Raw genomic sequence first — 26,419 nt, forward strand, 5'->3', positions numbered from 1 at the left:
TCAAGTCGAGTAAATTGTTTAGATCATTAATCTATTCGAAATTTTACTTATCTTATTTTTGTTGAGTCATATAACATACATAAATAAATACAAGACGAGATATCATGCAAAATTTTACGATGCATCGTATACATTGGCTTAATTCTATTCGTCGTCGTCGTCGCCGTCGTCGTCGTCGTCGTACTCATGGTATTAAGAGAATTCGATCCACCGCAGGAATTCTTTTTATTCACGCGCGTTTCTCTCCATCATCGTCGGAAGAGAAGCTAAAGAAGTCGAGGCCGACGGATACAAAGGGATCTGTAGGAACCCATAGATTCTCCTAGTTTACATTTTTCGTTTCTGTTACCACGTCGCTTGGCAGCGGAGAGGATCTATTATGTTGATCCCTGAAATTTTCTTAACTCATTATGTTAGAATGGGATCCCTGTTTGAAATTCTTGTCGAAGGTCGTCACGCGAACAAACCGATAGACTTTAAGATCGAGCCGAATAAATTTCGATAAAATGAATTTTGAAAACGAATAAAATTGAAATTTTCTTTCTTCCTCGTTTGACCTAATCTGTTTGTCAAAAAAAAGAAGAAGAAAAATAAATAAATAAAGCAGAAGAAAAAATGAACATATCATGGACGACATTGGAAATGTAGTCAAGGAATAAATGTCGTTGAAAAATGATGATCGTCAAATTTTTATGGTCTTCCAAACCTATCCCTTGTGAGAGGAAGGAGACGTTTGGTATTCACACGCTGATGGTATTCGCCTCAATATTCAGACTCTGTTTTCTAATTGTAAAAAGCGTTCGTGCACGTCCAACTATCCTTCACGAACTACAATTTGATAGGTATACATATTATACACCGGTTTGAATCATTTAGATATTGGTTTCTTTAAATTAGATCAATTCAATTCCGTGTTATCAAGTTAAAAAAGACTCACGAGTTCCCAGGGGAATCCGCAACTCGTACATTCTTGGAACTCGACTATATTACGGTGAATCCCGTTCGCTAGTTCGGTGAAAAAGATTTTCAAATAAAAAGTGTCGCGTATATACGGCATTCGAGTTTCGTAATTTTCGCGATACGCAATGACTCACTTTCTACCTTGATCGAGCGTCTTCCTTCAAGTTAGTATTCACACAACCGAGGTGCATTGAATTTCGTCGTGCCTCACTTGTGGCTTTCACGAAAGGAACTCTCGCACATCTCCGCTAAGATCATTGCAGCGCCCCAGAGGTGTCTCAACGCACATGGGAAATCCAATCCGTAAGAAAGTCCACGAAGAGGACAAGAAAGAACTAGACGACGACGAATATAAACGATCACTGATCTTGATCACTCGCTGTCACCAATACGATAAGACGCAACTCATCGCCGGTGATCGACGCGTGCTCACTTTTGCATTCTCTGTTTATCGAAACTTTCACTAATTATTTTCCACGTTATTGCGGACTTACCTATCGAGGACGGTCGTCGAAATTCTTCGAAGGAGATTCTTACGAGATGCGGCAATCATTCGAAGGTGCTACGTCTTCTCCTCTCACACGAGGCACGATATCTTGAAATTTCGCGCGAAGACTCGAATACTTTTGCGTGTATTGCCGATCGGCTTACCCTATTTCTTACTTCTCTCTTTCTTTTCTTTAAATAAGAAAGAAACGACTAAGTATATAAAGTGGCACGAACGACGGTGAGTGATTGTTGTTTCAAGGGGCCGACCGAAACTCACTCGCACCCTTCGGCGAATTGGTACGAGACAGAAGGTCTACTCACTGCTACTCTTTCTCTCTCTCTCTCTCTCTCTCTCACACTCTCTATCTTTCTCTCTCTCTCCCTCCCTCTTCCTCTCTCTCTCTCTTTCATACACACACACACACTCTCTCTCTCTCTCTCTCTCTCTCTCTCTCTCTCTCTCTCTCTTTATTCTGTCTCCTCAAAATCACCGCGACACCGCACCGAACAGAAGTGAACTACTCGTGCGCCGCCGGTTCACGGTACCTTAAATACCTTGGCAGCCATGCCGCCACCGCCGCAGCCGCCACCGCCGCCGCAGTCGTCGCCGCCGTCGAGAATCGTGCGGCCCCTACCTTCAAAGCCGCCCCACGTCGCATACCCGGATTGGCGGGGGAGCAGGAACGATGCTTGCTGTACTCGCCGGATACAGGAGAGCATCCTCCGCCACTTCTTCCCTCCCCTTCTGTCCCATCTGCCACCTCTTCCTCCTCCTCCTACTCATCCTCCTTCTCCTCCATTTCCAGCGTTTATTCGCCTCTCTCCTACTCCAGCACCGAGGTATAATGGCCTCTCGCTCTCTTTCTACGTGCTCCGCACGCACACACAACGGTGGCAGTTGCATGAGAAAAGGAGAAGATGTCCCGATACTCGAGCAATTCTCTTGCCATTCCATTCCCGTCTTTGCGAACGTTTGTAACAAGGTTCATAAACTGATCTTCATCGATTTTGGCTATGTATCTTCTCATTTCCTCTTTTCGCTTCTCTTCGTGTATATTTGAATATATCGCTGAATATTGGATTGGTGTATATTATGTAAATCATAAATCGTAGAAGTTTCAATTTGATTGTTGTAAAATCAGAAGGATAGAAGGAAAAAAAATGGAAAAGAAAAAGAAAAAGAAAAAGAAAAAGAAGAAAATCATTTTGCAAATATCGTGATGTAGAGGAACGGCGCCAAGGGCTAACTTCTGTTTCCGCGCATGCGCGTTCTCATGAAACGCGGGAGTCTGCGCCGGACTCTCATTCGCACTTCGTGACCCGTCATGTGCGAAGCGCTCCTCTGAGGTAGCGTTGATTTTTAAAGACGCACTGCTGTCCTCGGCAATATCACCCAGCGCCCATGGAATTTCAAGCGCTCGCGGATGGCGGCGGCGCGTTAATCGCGCGTTCCGCTCCTTTCTACGAGCGTGTCCCTGCACGTTTACACACGTGCTTCCGAGTGGCTCGTGTAAACTTACTCGAGTAGCATTTTTCTATAAGTGTTCCACGTTGCTTTTCATAATTAGCGACTCGTGTTCTACCCATGACAAAGAGGGACCCTCCGTTGAATGGGTAAAGCGAACGAGATCAAGGCTCTTCCCTCTGCCTCTCTCGTATGTATTATCTCCATAATGTTGAAGAGCCGATCTTTCCCGTTTTGAAAGATCCGAAGGATGTCATCGACGTACATACAAGTTCTTCCTCGTCTTCAATCGCGTGTTAACGAGGAAAAATTTAATATATTTTTTCTCAAATTTTTTGTAGGTACATCATTATTCTATTTGCATACATACCAACGTCCCGCTCATGAACATTTATCACACGTATCTCGTCTAATAATCTCATCCATACCGATTACGGCAATGTTCGTTGAAATCGCATAGATTCCAAGAAGGACGGTTTGAAATTGTGTTAAGGTTTATCCGGGAATTTGTTCCCGAGCGTAAACCGTAAGGATTGGTCAATGCTATTGGAAATTCAGCTTGCTCACTCACTATCAGCCGGTTTATTTGGGAACGGCCGAGAGAATGAACATTCAAAATTACACGCAACTTTTGAACGTTCTAAGAAGATCGATTCGATAAAACAGATTTTTCCTTAATTATTTATGGATCTCATTTTTTTCTCTCTTTCTTTTGATATTTCGCATATTCCCGTAATTTTCATAATTTTCCGTTTCTTAGAAAAATACGATACGACATCGTTATACAAGTTTATTTTTACATTTGTACATTATTTTAGGATTATTAATTAAATCATTTAATTTGATTTCATTGTGCCAAGTCATTAGGAATGCTTACGCTCGATTAAAGACTTATATATTAAAAATCTCGACATTTTCCTTTTTCATATTATTACTTAGCATGATTGAAAATATGACGTTCAATCAATAAGAATTTTAATCATGCCGGGATTATACTAGTAACGGACCGGCCCCTTATTTGATTAACTGTTCATTCCGCCCTTCGTTCAATTTGCCACGTCCTTCGAACTCTTTCACTTTTTCTTTTTATTGTATACATACAAACATCAAAAGAAGTACATCAATCTAGAAGATAATCGAAGCACTTTGCGATTCAAATGATACTCGAATAAAACAAACACGTTTTCGAGACTAAGTGTGATTACTTGATGTCGTATCATCCAAAAGCTGTTAATTTCAAAATATCTGGACTCGAAATTCTTGGATCGAAAACATTTATCACCCATCGCTAGTGAGTTTTCTCTGTTCAAAAAAATAATTGCAGAGCTCATTTTTTTCTTTTTCTTTTTTTTTTTGTACAATAAAATACATCTGAATTAAATTTTTAAAGCTAATATTGAAGACAGATAAAAACTGCAAGATTTTTTTTTACCAGAAGAAAATTTTATTCTTAGAACTTTCGTACTTAAGATAAAGATATAATGAAATATTTATAAGTGCGGATTAATAATGTTGATAATAATCAGAAATGTAAGCACGCTCTTTGCTTTAACTGACAGTTGTAATAAAATCTAAAAACCGTAGAGAATGAATAAACAAAGAAGAGACCCATAGTAAAGTCGTTTCCAAGCAGTCTTGCTCATCAAAATAGAAGGGGAATTCGGTTCAGCGAACCGAACTCGTCTCGATTCGTAACTCTCGAGCTTCCATATCTACCCACGTTTCTCCTCGCTCGAGAGAGATCGTTACCACTGACACTGACATAATATCGTTGTTCGAGAAAGACAGTCTCCTTCGACGGTCACAGTCACGACAAGACGGTGAAATTGCTCGAATGGTGTAATATCTCTTGCATAAGTGCCATGTGCGTGAGAAAGAAAGAGAAAGAAGGAAGGAACGGTAGAAAGTGAAATGCGAGTGAGAGAAGGAGATAGAGTCGTTGTCGAGCAGACAGTGAACTTGACCTGAATCTTCCAGCAGCGAGAAAGAATCATCGTTGGAGTCTCTTGTGGAAAGGAGGAAGAGGGAGCCGTGGTTAAAGAGCAAAGAGATAGAGTAAGATGGAGAAGAGGAAATTACTTTCAATTTCGAGCTCCCTCAGATCGGTTACACTTTCTCTATCGTCTTCCTCTTCTTTCCTCAGCTTCCTCTCTTTTTTCTTTTTCTTTTAGATCTTTTTATAATATCATTCTTTTGCAAGAGAAAATCAACGAGAAGATCTATTATCGCGATTGTTTATACTGGAATGATTACGTCTTGTTTGTAATGACGTTTCTTTGAACTTCATCTGGTAGGTGATATAACTGAAACCTTGTGTCCATTCATCTTTGTTGCTTGGCCGGCTGACGATTTTATAGCATTCATAAGATAATGAGTGAGTCATTCGGAGGAACTTTATGTTTTGATATTTTCGTTGATTTCTTGATTGAAATGCAGCCGTCGTTCATTCTCTTTTGGTATTTGTGATTTCGTTTTTTATTAATATTATGGAGAAATGTGATCCGATGAACGATCGGAATATTTAAATTTTTGTTTTATGTAATCACCTTCCATAAGGTCGTTTTAATCATTTTCTAATTACATCTTGTACTTAATCTTTTCATATATATGTACGTTTAATCAATATGTTATATACGAGAATCATGTAGATACATATACGTATAGAAGTGTATATGTATGCGGATTCCGTAAATACTTTCGAGTTGTTACGATTATATATCTCCGTCAGAACAGTAATCTACTTAGTAAAGTATACCGATTTTATTCGAGTCGTTAGCAGATTATTTGATTAGGAGGCCTTGCTTGACCTTTCTCTCGTGTGTTCTTCAAATTTATGTATCGGTAGTCACGATTATCGAATGAATTTAATAGAGTTAACAGTTGTCTTAAGAGAATTTCTGACAAAGAATCGTATTCATAAGATGGATTAATAGGTCGGTTCCTTACAAATAGGATAGACCGTAGTACTTCAACCCTTGAATTTATTCTCTCTTTCTATATTCGTTGCATACGGTAGAACGAGACGACGTCGTTTCTACGACGATATTTATCTCGTTGGCTCTCAGACGAGTAGAAAACTCTCAGTAGATTTAGAAGCTATTTATTGAGTCATCTCTCGTTTATCTGGATCATCTGTACTGTGAGCTGGCATTAGGCGCGTTTGGAAACAAGTTAGGTTCAACTGTATTATGGCTTATGGTCAATTGCTTGGATGTAATGTTTAAATTCGAGGTGATTGCAAGTACCGAGTTACGCTTCGTCTTTGCTGAATGTTGTGCGACGATAAAATCTTACAAGTGAACAACACGATAGTAAACAAACAAAGCATATTTTATGGTAGCGTCCAAATTCAACGCTATATTATCATATTTATATGGATCGCAATATTTGAAATTTAGATCAGATTGTTTTTTGTCGCATGCCACATCGATAAAACAATTAAATTACATCTTGATCGTTTATCAATTGCAAATAATATCGGGCCTTATATGGAACCCTCTTTTCTTTGTCGAACGACGTCGGTTGCTTGGAGGACAACATTTTTGTCGCATTGCGACATCCGTCAAAGAAGAAGACGTTAAGTCAAGTCTGAGTGACTCTGAAAATTTTTTCTACTAACTGCGTACTCCTCATAGAAGGACGTTTTTCTCAATCCTTTTTTCAACATTCTACTTAATTGCGGTTAAAGCGGTAACTTCAATTTGATCGATTTCATCAATATCAAAAAGTAATATCTCCGTTCGAATTATCCGTAGAATTTGTTATTATCTTCTTTTCCTCTTTCTCCTTTCGTTCTCTCGTAAAACTGCTTATTCGCTATTTAAACGTAATACTTTTCTCGTAAATTAAGGCAGTCGCGAGAAGTTCGCATCGTCGCACCGGTAAATGGAGATATTATGCGGACCTCCTGGCTCGAACGATATCGACCTGGTGAAAAATGCTCTTGAACGTGATAGAGAGCAAAAGGAGAGAGGGTGAGCTCTCGATCGTCCGGTTTTCCGGTACTCGCCCGTTTCTCGTGCTAAACTACGCGAAATATGTACGGTAGAAAAGGCACGCGCGCGCGCACACACACACGTGTCGATCGACCGTAAACATTCATTTTTATGTGCTCCCGCGAATCCAATTTTTAATCCCGTGTGTATGTATTTGTCGTACTTATACATATTTATCTGTTTATATAAATATCCACGATCTTGAACTTATGCGATCTCTCGAGATAGCACAAAATTGTGCGATAAACGAAGGATACTTGAATCAGAGTTATCGATATTCCTGCTGTTTCGATACATTTTCGACTTGCCACGTGGAAAATTTATTGGGTTTTTTTACTATCGAGAGATAGTATATTATTTGAATTTTTTGAATCTTCGAGATCCTGAAGTTTCGTTAAGGAACAGCAATTACAATTCTTAATCCCTTTGATTAGCAATTTACAATAACGATTTTTATCTTTTTACACGATCTCATCTTACTTTTTTTTCATGGAATTTTTCTTATGACAATTTCCATGAGGCTTTTCTTTTATTTCATATCGAGGTCAATGCTCTTGTTCTCATATATGTACGTATGCACTCGTATGTATATAGGAAGAGAAAGGTTCTCAGTAAGCTGAATCGTTTTATGCTTTTTCATTCGTTGCACATATTACATCTTGTTCATGGTTTTAATGATACCTATATATTTTAATATATTCTGATCGCATGAATAATAGGATCGCGCGAGAGATGCTGGCTAATTACAGAAGTTGTATGATCTATCTGACGTACCAACTTTTTTTGTTTGTCATAAACTCCGAAGCATTTTGCTTGATTTCCTGTTAGATGACAGGGACTATACCGACAACACCTCGATCTCTTCTCCGGGTCGTAGAACGGCTTTTTCACGAAAGAGGGTAAATTTTGTCAGATAGTTCTCGTTGAAGAGGGAACGAAGGAAATCAATAGCGTTGCTAGGGTTGCTACGGAGCAGAGAGAAAGAGAGAAAGATAGATAGAGAGAGAGAGAGAGAGAGAGAGAGAGAGAGAGAGAGAGAGAGGAGAGAGAGAAAATAACGTTTATTGCACTAGAGAGACTCCGTAAGTGTATATATATATATATATATATATATATATATATATATATACATAAAAGGACACAGAAATATAGATATATCTAACGGTAAGTTCAAGCAAGTATAAGAGAGAGAGAAAGATAGCAAGAGTATGTTGATGCTAGGCGAAGTATTTAGAGATTCGAATGCTCGTAGAAATCTTTAAACGAATCCAGAGATACATCCTTCTTAAATTTCTATTATGGAAATTTCATTAGCTGGAGTGTGCTCATCGACAGGATGCCATTCGGAAAATAAACAGATAATACGAATAGAATCGACATCTCGTTCGATATTCGATAAATATTTTAAACGTCGAATTAAGCATTTAATATTCCTATTTTTCTATAACTTCTCAATTCATTTAGAAATCGCAAGTATTAATATTCGAAGAAACGCGGTAAGTTAAAAGTCAGTGCGCACTATGTGCTACGTGAGCATTTTTATAAAACACGTCATTTAGATTCATAAGCGTGATATCTTATTTTTTAAATTCCTTTGCAAACATTTATCATTCATACTACACATAAAGTATTACAATATTACAAATGTTATTTATTACGATCATTCGTAAAGAATTGTTAGTGCGTTAAAACTTTTTTCGTTTTTTTTTTTTCCTTTCAAACATTAAAGTACACATTAAACCTTATTATAGAGTTCTTCTTTACAAGATAGATCAATTATAGCAATAAAAAGCAATTTTATATTCCAATTGTTGTTATTGAAAACGTAATCCACATTCTTACGCCTATCTACTTTACAACATTTTTCATTTTTTATATATCCAAGAACAAAAAAGCATTCCTAAATGACAAATTGCTTTAATCTCAAAGTTGTAGATTTAGGAGTTGCCTCGTATGTCACGTAGGCGAGGGTTCTCTAAAAAAAGTGCGATCAATGCAGAGGGGTCGTCGACGTTTGACGACGTTGACTTTTTATGATCTTACGATGGACATTTATCATTAAAGAATATATTTCGTTATCGTGTGGCATCCATCTGTCTTTCCTATCACTGTCTTTCTCACTTCATATATTTTTATTTATTTATTTTTTTTTTTTGATAGGACGTAATATCGACGTCGAAATTACTTTGTGTTCATCAGTCAACGTCCCTTTATCAATTGACTTTTACGTGACTTATTATTATACATAAACGCGATTAATCCTCATAAACACCTTTTTCGTTCATTGTTTGATATTTTATAAATAGCAATTTCGTTTACGCGAGAACGATGACATTCCATGGCTTTGGTTTCTAATTCTCACATAATGCTTGATTCATAATTCGGCATAATTGCAAATACTGACAAAACGAATACAGAGAAAATAGAAAGGGAGTTTTTGCTTGGAATCTGTAATACAGTGCAGGGTCGATCCCATTTAGGTTTGCAGCTGTCTCATCGACCGATTGTTTCGATTAATCCACAGAGGAAGAATCACAAAGGGTGACGCATGCACATTGGTATCGAGGGATAGAGCATGTGGTGTACTGAAGGAAAAGAAAGACGTCAAAGAGCGATGTATTATTCCAAAATCCTAGATTTAGGGGTTCGAAAAGGGAGAAGAAAGAAATGGACATAAAACTGGATACAGATGAGAATACATTTTGCGTGAGTGAGCATTTATAATTTGAAATTTTCTTGATTGGCACCCTAATCTCTTAACTGAAAAATTTTGAGGAGTGGATATTGTGTCACGTAGGTCCCAGACATTATGCTCACTAATTTAGTCGATCAATTTTTCTTCTTTTCCCTTTCATCTCTCTTTCTCTCTATCTCTACGTTTTCTCATTTTGACAAATCGTTAGGCAGTATCTCGCTACTGCGGCATTACGCTTTTAATAATCAACGATATTCGTATCCTAAGCCAATTAGCGAGTCTCGTGATAGAACTTGTTAAATACGAACACCTTTAAAGTTATTGTTTTGTGGGAGCGAATACCTCTACTTTTAATGAAGTAGGTATTTGTGGGAAGGTTGACTTAAAGGTCTGTGGTTCAAAGTAATTGCCCGGAAAGCGGAAGACCTGGATTTGAATCTCCTTACAGACTAACTAAAAATCGAACTTTTTTTCTGAATCCTACATTTAGCTGATTCCTTCTCTTTTTTACATGATAAATGTTCTATTAAATTTTCTAAACGTTGATTTGAGTTTTTGTATTTGAGGAAAAAAAGAAAGAAAAAACAAAGTGAAGAAATAGAAGGTAGTCGTACGTTGTGCTTTAGCTTTCAACGCTTATCGGTGCAGAACTCTGAATTTGAATCATAAATTATAGCGAATGGTTGTCATAGTTATTCCAAACGAAGTGTGTTTGAAAATGACCATATTTACTCGGACTTAGTGGTATCGAGCTTAGATCAACAACCGAGTTTCATTTCGACGTTTATGAGGAAATTACATCAGGTATGATTTGACTTGTGGTAATTTCGTTTTGCCATAAAGAGAAATTTTATGAGAAAGAGAGAGAGAGAGAGAGAGAGAGAGAGAGAGAGAGAAAGAGAGAGAAAGAAAGTGAGGAAGTTCACTCAGGAATTTCTTCTCATCTCATAATGTAGCGTAACATTTTATTATCATGTGCTTTCATTCTTAAACCGACACGCAATGTATAAATATTTAATCAATATGATCACGAATTCCATAGATAACGAATTTTTCTAGCTAGGAAAACGTCGAACATTTATTGAATTTCTATTTTCAAATTTCTTTTCTAATTTTGACCACATTTTTAAAAGACTCTTTTAACAGGTGTAAAGTGATCTTGGAAAATGCTTGGATATCGATTTGATATTTCATCGAAACATTGATAGATTTCGTTAAACGGATATTTTGTGGACTAGTTTTTTTTCTCGAGAAATTGATTCTTTTTTTTGAAGGGTAATTCTGTTTATAGGGAGTAAGAACGATCGAGGGTTGATTACTATTTTTAGTAAGGAGTAGTGTGGATTTGAAAAAGAACATAGGATCGAAGAAAATGGAAGGGGAGAAAGTAGGGAAAAGGGACTTCATCTTTTTACATCAAGTGGATTCTCCAGAAGAGGATCTTGTATTTCTCTTGCATTTGTCCACATTGCCCCTGAATTCATTCGTTTCTCGAATTCCTCGCGCTTCTCTCTCGAGACTTCACGTCGACATTCAAGCTCGCTATTTGATTTCACCAGCTTCTATTCAGTTTCTGTTCGGTCTTTGTGTCAAGCTCGACGTTTACAAAGGCTTGATTCGAAGGGAGTAACTGCTGGGCATAACGAAGGATTAAGGTAGGAAAAGGAGAACAAAGAGAAAGCAAAGCTGGAATTTAGGGGTGCTGCTCTTCCATGACAGTTTCAAATTTACTGTTTAAAACGACTCTACGAAATTCATATGTATTGCTCTTGCTATTTGTACCAGCCAAATAATGATGATCACTCTCTTTCTCTTTCTCTCTCTTTCTCTTTCTCTCTCTCGCTTTCTCATTCTTTTTTTTTCTCCATGATATATGTTTTAAAGCGGAATAATTGAAATGTGTATGCTATAACGTGCTACATACCTAAAGTTATAATAGTTCTTGTAATTACACTACGAATCCGAAAGAAAATTGTGAAACTTTTTTCGAAAGTTCCAAAACTGTTAATTAATTTCTTCGAAAACGAACACAGATTAAATCTTAACGCGAATGGATGAAAAATGAAGATAGTCCGGGATAAATAATTCAACGATTTATCGCAAAACAATCGATTCGAATTCATTTGCATTCAATTTTTTTTTTCGAATATTCTCCGAATTTCTTAAAAAAACGCGTGTATTTTTTTCGATAATGAAAGGATGGAAAAGAAATATTCGAAAAAAAATGTGGTTGAATAAAGCTATTGAATATTTTTCTATTTAAAGAAGTCAGAGATTTTTTGTTAATTTTAGAAAACATTTAAAATATTCGTGAATTTTTTAAAAACAGTACGGCCATCGTATTAAAGAAAAAATCTAGACGTATGGAAAATTATGCAAAGATTTCTTTCAAATAATTTCTTCAATACGCGTTCGCAATCTATGTAGGTATAATAAATGAGTTAATTCGTTTGATTTATTAATTTGTTAGATAACACGTTCTCATGAAAGGACGAAACATTATTATGCGAATGAAAGGAGCAGATAAAAACTGTGAAATGTTAATACGCATCGACTGAAACGATTACTGCGAATTGGCGATTAAGACTGCATGCCTAAGATACGCAGCATTTCTAAGGCTACATGCGCACTGTCGACCAGTTGCCGGTGACCACTAAATTCAAGGGAATATATGAGCGTACTATGACCAATGAGTCGCCGGCGACCACAGGAACATGAGGCGATGCACGAGCGACGACTCGTACAGTCGTTGAGTTTGGTCGCTTGCCATTTTGATCATTCGTCGATCTAGTTGATGCTGGCGACTAGTCGACAGTGCGCATGCAGCTTAACAACATAGTGTAAGTGTCGGATCAACATTAACGATTCGCTATAATTATCGATGAGTCAAAATAAAAAATCCTTCTGTGACTTAATTCGCAATTTGCATTTGCAATTAAGAGATTGTTAATCGCGAGTTGGAGTTCGTTAAAGGATTCCCTCGTTTAATGAACGGTTCGTTACACGAGAATTCATGTAAAGCGAGTACGTCATTGCGGAATGTTCTACGTTTGAACATCATCTGGTGTCAAGGATACGTGATTCAGGCGAATCTAATACTTTTTTTTTTGTACAAAAAAATCCATCGTATTTTTTACGAGCTTTTTTTTATTTTATTTCAAAATCTTAGTATTATTTTATTATTAGTAATATTCTTTTTTTCTGGTCAAGTTTTCGATCTGAAATTCTACTGATATATTCATTTTAAGCGCCCCAATAATATTTTTTTCTTTTTCCGAATTTCAGAATTTATTATTTCGATTACCGTACGACTTTGTGGTTTTGATTTCTAGAAAAAGTCGATCTTTCAAAATGACTATGAGTAATCGAGGAATAACGGATATTCCGTCGTTCTTGATGTCATTAGGTATGTTATCAGAAAGGCTTGATTCACTTATTGTTATTTTGATAGAGGATAAAAGAGAAGGTAACGTAGAAGATAAGAAAACGGGAAAAAGAAAAAAATGGGCTGTTGCTTGAAAAAAAGCGTATTTCATTTGAAGTATTCAAATATTTGATATATGATTACTGGGGTAATATTATCTTACACAATTGTTTTTTTTTTTTCGTTCTTAATCTTTTCTTTTTTATTGATTCTCTTTCATACGCTATCCAGATGCATTAGCATCTTTGTCGTTGCCTGAATTTCGATTAAACATGCCAATCAGATAGACGGTGTTTCTTATGTGTCAACTGATTCTGGAAAATATCGTTCGCTCGTTAAATAAATTAAAACGAAAAGGACCGGCTCGAAATGGTGGTTCGTGCGTGTTACATCGACGATGAAAAGTACTTTTGTTTGAACGCTCAGTTCAACAAATTAGAGTTCTGAAGCGTCAAGAATTATCTCGTTCGATAAATCATTTTCCACGGATAAATGGATCGTTTCGAGAAGATCGAAATTACAGGGAACTAAATACGCAGTGTAGGTGCGAAATACAATTTTATAATAAATACCTGCAATTTTCAGAGTTAATAACCGTTAAACTGACAGACCTCAACTGACAATTACGATGCAATATGCAATTTTGCATTATTATGAACGCCTGGTTGGATAGGAACGACTACAAAGGAAAGAGATATTATTAATTAATTCTCTATCAGGACGATGCATTTTCATCGAAGCGATCAGAATTTCAAATATTTCTTTTGTCTTCGTTTCGCGATAATTTTACATGGAATTTTATAAATTCAAATGGTAGAACACACGAAGATAAATCAATATTCGACTATTTGATTTGTTTGATTTAGTCTTCAAAATTTTTTGTGATACTTCTGAATTTAATTCTATTACGAAATTTAAATAGAATTATATCTAATATCTCTCCTTACGTTATGCCTCTACGTAACATATGCAATCTTTGAGAATAAGCAAAAACGTAGGTACGTCCATATTAAAAACGTAACGTCATTGTATCAAAATTTTTAACCACATCTTTGTCTGTGTGATTAATATGCAAGCTTAAAGAAATTACTTGCCTATTGTTTTAATCTATGCAGTCAAGGCCGCGACTTGAGAAATTCTCATTATCCTCTAAGACAAGGATCGTTCTCCGTTGCGCTAATGATTCGATGGATTTAGACGACTCTTGGTTCCTTAAATAATTTTATCGTATGATTCGATAACGGGAGAATTGCCATCGCGTTTTTTTACACAATTTATTTTGCCAAAATGGAACATCCTTCTTTGCCATTTATGGCAATGTGTTTCGATCGAAATGATAAATCGGGATCGTCTTTGCTGTAATCTCGATCTAGATCTAAAGAGACCGAGGCAATATCGTCGCGAGCTCGACGCGAGCTCTACCTAATAATTATCTCTCGTCATTCATTAATATCTTTATAAGTTCGTAGAAGAGAACAGAAGATAAAAAAAGGAAAATAAGAGTAATGTATCATATAATAAAGATCATTCAGGTAAGCTCGCAAATGAGTAATCTCATCGATCAAGCTAGTGCGAAAATTTGTAGTAGAAGGAAGAAATGATCTTCGTGGGAGAGAAATAGGAAGAGACAGAGAGACAGAGAGAGAGAGAGAGAGAGAGAGAGAGAGAGAGAGAGAGAGAAGAAAAGTAGTTCCCTTGTGATTCATGCAGATCGGACTTGCAATTTCTGTGGTTTTCAAATCGGTACTTTCCTATTTGGTGAAGGAGCGTTGTTGAGGAAGTGAGAAATACCCAGCTTTGATTTTCCTTCATCGTATCGATAAACGAAGAAAAAGCAAGGGAAACAGGAAAAGAGAGAAAAAGAAAAAGGTAGAGTTCAACAGACTTCGCTTGAGCTTCTCGCGTAACGTCATTACGAGAAACGCTATCTCTCTGGCTCGAAGAAAATTACTGGGAATTTTTCCAAGTACTTCGGAAAGTAGCAGAAAAGTACTATGTTACGTCTACTCGCACACTGAATTAGATGTAGAGCGTGAGTGTGAGCGTTCGTACGTACGTGCAAACGCTTCTCGAGTCTTCTTATTGGAATCACGTTTACTTAACATTCGTTCATATTGTGTTTACGTCAAATGGATAGAATGAAACACACATACGTGTACGTTTAAGTCTAAAATACTTTGGAAGATAAATGGATTTGGATTATCGCATACAGGATGCCAGAGTATCGAAGGATATTTTCAAAGAAAGATGAGAAATTTAATTTCCTTTTTCTTATTTGTTAGAGAAATTACGAACATTTAAATTTATATTTAACAAATATTCTTTTTATTAAGATCGGTCACTTGACTTTTGCTATAGTAATTTCTAACGGTAATTATGACATAGGTCCTTTTAAATCTTTGCTATCCGTCATTCCCTTCCGTGAAATTTAAAGAGGCTCCTTCTCCCTCCCCCTCCTTCTCTCTCTCTCTCTCTCTCTCTCTCTCTCTTTCTTTCTTTCTCTTTCTCTTTATGGATACACGTTATATGAATTAAGTCATTATATTTGATGCCCCATGGGGTCTTGAAAGATTATCAATCCAATCGCATGTCTTGTTAGTTATAAGGAGTTCATGAAACGGATGTTCTCGATGTCCTTGGAGAGAGCCTGTTTATTCGTTCGTCGATATCCGAAAGAGAGCTTCGATCAGCGACGGACGTTACCCTCGAAGATCGTGGACGAATAGAATTTTATTTTTCAGGTGACCGAGCTCCAGGTGATTCGTATTCGCTCTTCGTGCATGTATAGTAACGGTCCTTTCAATTGAATACTCACCTTGGAATTTTCACATTATTTTCAAACGTCTCATAGCCTCACTTGACTCGGAGCACATAGATTTATACGTAAATGTACTCTAAATACGTTTTACTTGTCTATGGTGAGCCTGTGCTTCGTTATAAATTTTATATTGAAAGAGGGTACACGATTCAATTCCATCGTTTGATCGATCAAGAAGTCTTAAACGGAGGAAAGGAACAATTTAGCCATTACGTTACATTATATACTTTGTTAAAAGAGAACTTTGGATTCGCATCGTTAGATGTACGGCTACGTGAAGATCAGTAACGATCTCTTTTAATAAAACTGTTTTGTTTCGATTACTTTTAAGTTAACGTGATTTGGACTCACACTAGTGATAGTAATCAATATCCGAAGACACGATCGCACCCTATTCCTCATCTTTATTTCTTCCTATATATTTTATTCTTATTAGAGTGCTTTTATATAAGTAGATATACATATTAACAGAGTGATCTCATTTGATCATACTACATAAATTTTAATATTACATATGACAGGATAATGACACAAATTTGATAAAATCTAAGGATATACTTTAATATATTTATTATGTTATAATCTGTAGTAATGAAAAATGTATTTATTTAAACTGTATTTATTTGCACAATTCTAAAGAAACGTATATTTCCTTGCATGTATAAAATTAGTATAACATGTATTGCATAGATACATTAACTATAGTTATAAGATAATGAATAATAACTACTGCTATATATCAAATCTATGCGCACAAATTTATTCTTACACTGTAACTCGAATGAAGATTTTTTTTTCATACTTTGGTGCATTGTTAACGAGAATCAGTGTTGATTTCATATACGAGAACGAAGGGATTTTATCGTCTTGCGGAACGCGTATCGATACGGAACGAGGAACGTGATCGGCAGGCCGTGAAAATATGAACAACAAAAGAGCCTTATCCACTGTACACGAGAGAATGCAAGTAATGATGAAGGTATTCTAATTAAGTGTTCGAAGTACAAATATGCGTCCTGCATAATTGATTTTTTTATTTTTAACGAGCGTTTAAGTTGCCAAATACCGGAAGAAACATCTTAGTCGCGTGTATCTTCTCTCGCTCTTTCTCTTTCTTTTTTTCTCTTTCGAGGACGAAAGTTCGAGTTCGCAAGTTTGGACATTTCAAGGTTCTCCGAAAATGCCTTCCTATCTTTTATTCTTTTTTATACTTGCGTTCGGTCACGCTTCTTCGTATGGCTTTTATCGATTAAAAAACATATGACCATACGAATTTGAAGAAATATTTTAGTCATCGACGAATTTACAAGGATATCTTTTCAGCGAGTATTTATATTTACATTTACGATCTATGTAAATGGAAATTTGAATAATATTCTGTAATGTGGGATATTTTACTCTCAAATGGACTATGGTGTCGCAGTATCCGCGCAGAAACAAGACAGGACCTAGGACAAGGAGGAGGGTGCGCTCAGTATTGATTTTAGGGCTACCAACAGTTCTTCCATAGGTCCGAAATACATATATACATACATACACACATACATACACATTCTTTCTATTTCTCTCTCTCTCTCTCTCTTTTTCTCTTTCTCTGTTTCTCTCTTCACATATCCAAGAGCCAGGACACATGTTCTCAAACAAGGACGATATACCCCGCTTTGTCCCGTAGAGAGATTTTAATCCGGCCCATGTGCGTATCCAAAACGAATCCCTGATCGAATTCATCATCACGATATAAAGGCGCCTAGGGGAGATAATTCAAGAAAGAAGATGAAAGAAAGGAAGGAAGGGAAAACGGAGGGGGAATAGAGGTATAAATCTTGTTCGTATCGATTCGAGCTGTTTATTAAATCCTAAAAGATCGTTCACTGATTTTGACAGGTCGATCATCGATCTTCCTATGAAAGTTTGCCGATGAGAATCCTCACGAAATAACAATGTTCTCGCTCTTTTTCTTCGTTGCATTCCACCAACACATTTTGTCATTGTACGACAAAATGTCATTCTAGTTAACTCGGGATTTGAACTTGGGGACCCGCATATCCTGTGTAGTGTTTTCATCAATTAAACTACCCAAGACTCCAGAGTTTCCATTCCTTTGTAACCTTTTAAGATTATTATAATAGTTTAGAAAATATAAGTATCATAGACTATATAGTGAATAAAATAAAAGTCTCATTAAATGTAACATAGGAAATGAGTAAGAGCTAAGTATACCATATATTTTGATTGAATTTCGTATGATGACAAAATCATTGTTTTTCAAAAGAAAGACCAATGCGATAATAAACATACAAAGTCTACTACATTCTATAATCGTGTTCAGATTGACAACGCATGCGATGCGACAATGTTGTATTTGTTAGTTGCAATGTTTGAAATTAAAATTAGTTTGTTTTTTATCGAAATGCACGCATGTCTTGTCGATGTGACAAAGAAAATATTCTAATGCTTCGTACTACTTTTATTCTATATCTATCTATTACTATGAGCATCCGTAACGAAACATGCATTAGATAAAAGTTGAATGGTTTCGAACGGGGATTCTGATGTTATTAGTTTTTTTTTCTAGAAGTATGCGTAGAAGTCTTTTAAAAATCGTTTGTTTTTTTCTTAATGGAATCATATATTTTTTATTATGTTATTCAATCAAGTTCGTAATAATCTATAAAAGAGTATTAAACTATTTATATTGAAAAACGATTATTTTATGAGACATTGTAATTTCGATATTGTTATGAAATCATGTACGTACATATTTATTAAAATGTATGTACAATGTAATAAGAATAGTAGTAAGTAAATCATTTTTCAATGTTTTAATATTTTTTTATAAAGAATGTTAATCGCAAATAGTATTAGTCATATATAGACACATTCTTCATTATCGTACTATAAATCAACATTGGTCATTTTACGAGATAAAATTTGTATGTTATTTAAATGTAAAAAAATATGTGTCCTTCGGCAGGTTTTAATATTAAGACCGAGAGATGGAATTTGAAGGTAATATTTTTTTATTTATTTCTGGGGACGGGGCTACACTCGTCAAAATTCCTCCGGAGGTCAAATAACGAATAATATAATATATATATATATATATATATATATATATATATTATTATTATTATTATTATTATTATTATTATATATATATATATATATATATATATATATATATATATATATATATATATATAAGTTTCGGCTAAATTTGATATTGTGTAATATTACCTTTCATTTTTCATAATTTTGATTTTTGATTCGTAATTAGCAACCATAAAAATCTTTATATTAAGTATATCAATTTTATTTAAGTTGAAAAATACTTTTATATTTTGGCTAGATTTGGTGACCATTGGTACGGTCGAGAGGCTGACAGAAGCTTCCTGCAAAAAACGACCGTAGAGAACACGTGTCATAATATTTGCAAGCAGACAAGAGAGTCCGTCACGAACAATCGTTTCTGTCAATGGCTCCGAACAACGACCGAGCTACGATCTTGTTTACTAAGGTCGCGTGCCAAATGTTAGGGTAATTTGATGATATTTCACAGATGCTTGTTTACGGATGACAGAAAGTTGAAAAGAGAAAATGAAGAAAAAGGAGAAGAATAATGAACTTTATCTTTTGAATGCCTCCGGACGATATAATTTTTATATTGTTTTCATCTCGATATAAAATAATTTAATGAGCAACTTTAAAAACATTTTTAGATGGTATACATAGGATCTTTACAAAAGATGATAACGAAAACAATGGGATCGTAAATCGATTTTTACATATAACAGTATAGCATTTGTTAAAGTCCAATATATTGTATCAATGTATCAAAGTGAATTCTTATCGCTGGTCGACCATTGAGAACTAACATTTCTAAACCGCTACTATAATACATTTCTACGGTACTACACATCTACGTTACTGGTTTCTTTGTTACTATGCTTCTAAGCTTTTTCATTGATTCAACGTTTCATGTCGACTCATTTTTTGTCTCGATTTGTATCGAGAAAGAAAAGGAAATAAAAGAAATCTTCGATATTACCTGCTACTATATAGATATGGTATGATATAGTTATGAAATAGATCTCGGACGATCTCGAACATGGAGAAAATATAACGGATCAATATATGAATTGTAACTGAATGGAAATTCAATTGCTTCGTTCATCCTTATCTTTTATGTTCTCGATGTCCATAGAGTATAATCTGGCTGACAATATATTGAACTAATATGTGTGGATATAAATGACTAAAACTGAACGGTCGTATGACAATGAAAACCACTTCACTTAGGATCGATGAATGGTCAGTAGAGATCAAATAACGATTATCTTAATATACCTATATTATTATTATTATTATTATTATTATTATTATTATTATTATTATTATTATTATTGTTGTTGTTGTTATTGTTGTTATTATTATTATAAATCTTAGATATTTTACTTTTATTCAAAAATATTTAGTAACTTTTCTAGAATATCTAGAACACAATTATATTTGAAACTGACATTAAATTATTGAAGTTTCAAAACTTTAACTCAAATAATTTAATCACTCTAAAATTTTGCATATATTATTTCCTCATCAAGCGTTATAATTTCGGATAGTAAGACCAAAAAGTATGTTGGAAAATAATTACAAACTTTCGTTACGATTATTTTGGTATCTCATCACAGTTAATTTTTGTTAATTTTGTTAAATTATATTATTAACTAAATGCCTGAATTAGATTTTTTAGTGAAGTTCCGTAAGATATAAACTTTTTCATAACTTTTCAAAACGTACACAGAATTTTTTATTTGAATGTTCATAAAAGAATGTTATTAAATTTTTATATCACACTTTATAATTATGTTTTTTTCTAATGCGTATATAAATTGTAGTAAATCTTTCATTTTTCAGAATTAAAATTAAAACACTTCGCATAAAGTTATGAATGTTTGAAGCAAATGTTTTTTTTTTCTTCTCACACAAGTGCAGATGTTGTTCGAACGAAGGTCACTTTTGCACTGAATTATAAACTCAGGTAGAAGTAATTGACCTTTTCCCCTTTTACTATTCAATATTACAACTATCAGTGTACCCAACTAAATGGTCAAAAATTCGAAATTTAAAACTTTATTTTTAGATTCTAAACATGTTTTTAGGTTTTAAGACCATTGTAAATCTTGCCAATTAACAGATCAACAATCAGAAAAGGAATAAAGGTGAGTTACGTTGTTATTTGATATCCTCCGAATGTGATTATTCACGATCGATGCGCATGTTTATCGAATTAGAGCAATCAAATTTTACATTCGAACGATACTCGTTTCGTTTACAATATTTCTCATAATCACGTAATACTTCCAATCTTTCGATTAACAAATGATTGATTGAGCGTATAATTTATCAAACATTGATTAAGCACATTTCGGAACGTGCGACTATCGTTTCCATTTAGATAAACATTAAGGATAATCTTACCTTTGTTATGGAGTATCGATCGTTCTTAAAAGACGAACGTGATCAATCGTTGCGACCGGTCAATATATCAATTTTTTTTTATTGAAAATACAAGTATTTGGAACAATCGTAACAACAACGGTAACAGCGGTAACCCTGAACTTGACCCAAAAGGATGTACCGTAATATTTTACTTAGCCTTATAAGTTCATGTATATGTACCTTAGCAATTCTAATCGGATAAAATGTACTGTTGGCTAACGTCCAATGTTTTTTTGCATATTTACCTTACGCACGGCTGATTCTTTGACTTTGTAGCACCATCCGCGTGCAAACTTCTTTCTCTCTTTCTTTCTTTCTATACAAACGTCCTCTCTGTATATTATTTCATGTGCTATTTAACCCGAGGAAATTATGAGCAAATTAATCGAGTGGGAAAATGAAGAACTGCGCGTTTCTGAGGAGAATTTAAATTAAAACTTTTTCTAATCTGGTTGTTTCTTCTATTCGAGACATGAATTTATACGGATTCTAGAAAAAATGAATAAGTTATTTTTCAATTTTCAAACATTTTTCGAAGTCGAAATTTCGTAGAAACATATTGTGGAATAAGAGAATCGTAAGATTTTGAATAAAATAAAATCAAAAATACATACTGCGTGAAAGGGAGAAATTGATTTACGAGCTTTAAATCATCGTATCCGACGATCTCAAAAAAGACTATTTTTCGGTGGAGCATGTTGTCTCGTTTCATTCTGAATTCGTAAAACGCTTTTTAGTGTGCTGCCGATGATTTACTCATGCTTCTTCATGAGTAAATACTTAACGAGAATTCTTCTATTTCTAGTATAGAAATACGTCTTCACGAATCATCGTTGTTTTTTCTTCATTACAATCATATGAACGTAAAATGATGTAACTACAGCAATCTCAATGGATAAAACGTCGTATATATAATCGAAAAGTCTATAACATTGTGTGAGCTTTATGAGCTGTGAACTTATATCGAAAAAAATTGTATTGTCTCTCTCTCTCTCTCTTTCTCTCTCTCTCTCTCTCTCTCTCTCCCTTTCTTTCTTTCTCTTTTTTTTCTTTCTGTCATTCTCTCTCTTTTTCTCTCATTCTCTCTCCTTAATCGTGTTCGAGACACGTACATAAGTAATAAGAAGGTGGCGACAGCGAAAAAGCAAATTATATATATATACCCATATCTCAGAACGATAAGAAAGATGAAGACAGAGATTATATTAGACATAGAAGTATCGTCAGATATCATGAATCTTTCATTTCTAATGTTAGCTTCATTTTGATGGTAGTTTTAATCACGACATGGGTTCTTTCAATGTGATTAATGTGATCGTGATTCAATAGAAAGAGAATCCGTATAGAATATTAGGTTGAGGATATTTCTTCTTCTTTGAAAGGACCAATCGATATCGGATTAATCTCGAACTTCAGAGTCAGCGTAGAACGGACCTGTTGTTACGAAAGAGCGAAGAAGGGAAAGAAAAAGTAGTAACGATAAAGAGTGAAAGAGGTGATTTTTTTTAACGGAATCTGAAAGTATCAAAGTATCGAGCTTCTCGATGTTTAATAGCAAAAAGTCGATTGAAAACGTCTACGAGTTGATTCGATATCCTAAGCTTTTTATCCAAGAGTCGAAGCGTTCCGCATAATGAGTGATGCTTCGTTCATTCTTGACTCGCTTTTTCTTACTCTTTCGTCTTTGAAGAGTACCGTTATGAATCGACACGAGGACCTCCGGCTCTAGAGAGTGAGGGAGAAGATTACCGGTGCTTGCCAAGTGGATGAACTCAATTTCGTTGACTAGCAAGCATACGGCTCGTCAACTACTTCGCGTCTTTTCAACGACGCAATGTGTAGTTGTTCGCCGAGTCTCGGATATATCCTACTCAAGGCTGAGTAGCGTCATTCTTTCTCCGTCACGCTTCAAGACGCTCCTTCCCCAATTCCGTTTTTGCCGTTTCTTTGTGTTCCTCGCTCATCTGTTCCTCGCGAACAGGTGCTGATATCTTCACGAGTCGTCGAATATACGTTGAATTTCAAGATTTCTACATTGAGATTTAGTCGAATTCGAGAAAGAAAAAAGAAATGAAAAGTCATTAACAAAAAATTAATTTGATTAGATTAATTGGAATATTTCTAGATTGTATCTTAAATTCTTGATGTATGATAAAAAGCAAAATTATTTTACCGAAACAATTTTAAAGGGGGAAAAAAAACCTTGTTTGCTCATGTTCATAATTTTTCCTATTTGTTTAAAAATAAGATTTTTCCTAGGGCGATACGATGCTCGATGAAACTTTCCTTCAGTGATCTATCGATTCGCTAAAAAGCCAGCGAAAGAAGGGAAATTAAGAATTTTCTTCCTCAGGATTGGAACGAGTAACAGGTTGCATTTTTTACATTTGTATAATGTAACAATGCAATTTTTCCTTTTAATGCAGCTTAGCTGATTCAGTTTTATGTTCTTGGACGTCAGAAATTTCTAAAGGAAGGAAAAGGAGAAACGTAATTGTGAGTAATGAATAAAATTAGTAGTAACAAAATTGAAATATGCTCTTCCAATGGTAATGTTGCTACATATCTACGATATTCGCTAAGCTGACTCGACTTGTCCACTAGCATGTTTCGTTTTTCATGTTTTACGTCATTCCGGGAATTAACAGACCCGTTTGGATGAATGAATCATACTGAGAAGATGTTAGAGAATGATTTTGAGATTTCCTCCGATCATTCTGCGGAATAATTTGATCGTTATCGTAAGGTTTGAATCAGGTATCTCGATTGCAGTCGCGTATATATCTTCGATCAAAGAATTCTTTTTATATTTATAGCATATATGTAGTAAAATATATATTTTTTTTTCATTTAATATATTACAAAGATTATACAGATTATATTCTGTATAATTTTTCCCTAAATATCTGCATCGGAATCGTTTTACAACTCATACATTCAAAGGATACGACGGAAACTATTTTCCTAATGCTGCGTACGTGGACATTAGAGCACGCGCGCAGCACGAATGAATCGATCGATTAATATGGAGAACGTGTGGGAGTGCTTTCGTCCATTTCTATGAATTCTTCAATCCATTTCAATGAATTCAGTGACACGCCGGCTCGTATCTGGATAATAAATTGGAAGAAAGGGAATATACTAATGATATACCGAATTTTTTATCGATAGTGTGATATTCTGGTGGATAGTTAACAGTTTAAAGAAAATAAATGTTACTTAAATACACTTAATGAGGAACGATACGTTTATTTTTATACTCTTTTTTCCAAGAGTCGATTAAGAGTATCACGAGAAAAAAATCTTTTACATATTTACATAAATATATAAACTTTTCTTGGTTAGAAATTGAAAAGGTTTTATTTAATTTTCTCGTGCGATTGAACTAATGATAATTCACCTTATGATGATCGAAACGGCGCCAATTATCGCATACGATCGTTATTTCCACGGATGGACGCATCTATTAGATCGCGTAATCAGCGGTAGAGACGTTACTTAATGTCAAGACACTCGACGACTTTGCTTTCGATAATTACATAAGCAAACCGACAATCGTACGAGGCAATAAACTTAGCTCTATTAGTGGATTAGACGATGACTATGTTAATTTACGTTACGTATGTTATACTACGATGGTCCATTAGCACGTTTCCTTGAAAAAGGTCGATCGGTGAGAGTAAGAAAAATAGAGAGAGAAAGAGAGAGGAAAAGAAAGAGAGAGGGAGAGAATGAGAAAGAGAGAGAGCGAGAGAGAGCGAGAGAGAGAGAGAGAGAGAGAAAGACGCGACTCGAATTTAAAAGAAATTGATTATATATTCTTTCTTTCTTTCCTTCTAATTATTGCAACGATTTTTTTTTCTTCTTTTCGACTTTTTCTTTTTTAATGTTTCTTTAATCTAACTATGTCATTTTTTGTACAGATGTTATAGATACTTTTTTATCTTTTATTTAAGGAGTTAGGATTAATTGCGACTATCACTCATAAATTAACTTTAAATATTGAAATTGAATAAAATTGCTTGAATAAATATTTCTAAGGGTTTCTTTAAAAATAAATATATTTTAATCCTCGAAAGTTATAAAACACGATAAAGCAAATTTCTAGGTAGACTGTACCGTGTCGAAGAATCATCTTTTTTTATCTTTTGTAACAATTTTCTAATCGCACGGATTAAATGAGACACAGGACATTGTCAAGAGGTAGATAGCTTCCCGAATACATAAGGAAAACGAGCGCGAGACGTTGAAGATGTTAAAACGCGTACATGATAATACACTCACAATAGACTAACTGTAACCAGTAGGAAGGTTTCCACGCTTCTCATTGTTTCTTCACGGTTTTCTTGGCGTGTTAAAGACGCGTGTACTTACCTTCTTTTTTACTGCTTTCCTTACTGCGATCCTATCACTCTCTTTCCCTACTCTTCATTTTTTTTTCGATAAAAGGCAAAAGCAAATCTTTCCGTTTTCGAGTATACAATAACCACGTCATTGTTTTTAGAATTATGAAGATAACTGCACAAAAATGATAACGAAATTGTAAAGGAGAATTCCAGTAGTACTATCGTCTAGCGTGTTATGAATCAAGAAAGAGAAGAATTCATTAATTCGAGGGAAATCCGGGAGAATCTATGACCTTATCGTTTTGTCAATGTAACGTCTATTTTTAATTGAATCGATATTGCTTATTAAGAACATATCAATTCTTACCGTTCGTTGGGAATCACGAAAATTGGTAAATTTTCTATAATTATGGTGTTGGTTATTAATTATTGTTGTAATATCTTAATAATTCGTTTCAATCAATATTAGTTTTGTGTTTTCAGGAATGTCCGATGAAATAATGAATTTCTACTTCAATTCTAATAATTTTCAACTTGACCGACTTTTCAACTAGCAACTTCCTAAAAGCAAATGATTTCTTAAAACAACTTGCCTTCTTCGATCATTGACTTCTTAAAGTCATCGAACTTGCCTTCTTTAATCAATAGTTTCATAAAATATTTATTCTAACGAGGCAATTAAAGGATAAGGAAGAAGATATGCAAGGGTATAAAATTAGTCGAAAAAT

General features: G+C 34.9%; 1 protein-coding gene and 2 long non-coding RNA genes across 4 annotated transcripts in view; 2 read left to right on the forward strand and 1 right to left on the reverse strand.

Moving 5' to 3' along the window:
- The window catches only part of LOC124955125 (titin-like), a 41,916-nt gene extending 39,947 nt beyond the window's left edge, over positions 1-1,969 (reverse strand). The window contains exon 1 of the mRNA XM_047509071.1: positions 1,455-1,969. Within this exon, the coding sequence (XP_047365027.1) occupies positions 1,455-1,513 (59 nt within the window). The 5' untranslated portion in view covers positions 1,514-1,969. The remainder of the gene's footprint in view (positions 1-1,454) is intronic.
- LOC124955167 lies at positions 1,946-26,286 on the forward strand. Its single transcript, XR_007102787.1, has 3 exons — positions 1,946-3,251; positions 25,850-26,083; positions 26,175-26,286. It is a non-coding gene; the product is annotated as an uncharacterized LOC124955167 (long non-coding RNA).
- On the forward strand, positions 16,629-18,424 carry LOC124955164. Of its 2 annotated transcripts, none has more exons than XR_007102783.1 (3): positions 16,629-17,356; positions 17,466-17,660; positions 17,731-18,424. It is a non-coding gene; the product is annotated as an uncharacterized LOC124955164 (long non-coding RNA). The 2 variants fall into 2 exon arrangements; XR_007102786.1 differs by having other exon boundaries at positions 17,519-17,660.
- Positions 26,287-26,419: the final 133 nt, after the last annotated feature.

Source organism: Vespa velutina, chromosome 1 (genome assembly GCF_912470025.1).
Source record: "Vespa velutina chromosome 1, iVesVel2.1, whole genome shotgun sequence".
Lineage (NCBI taxonomy): Eukaryota > Metazoa > Arthropoda > Insecta > Hymenoptera > Vespidae > Vespa > Vespa velutina.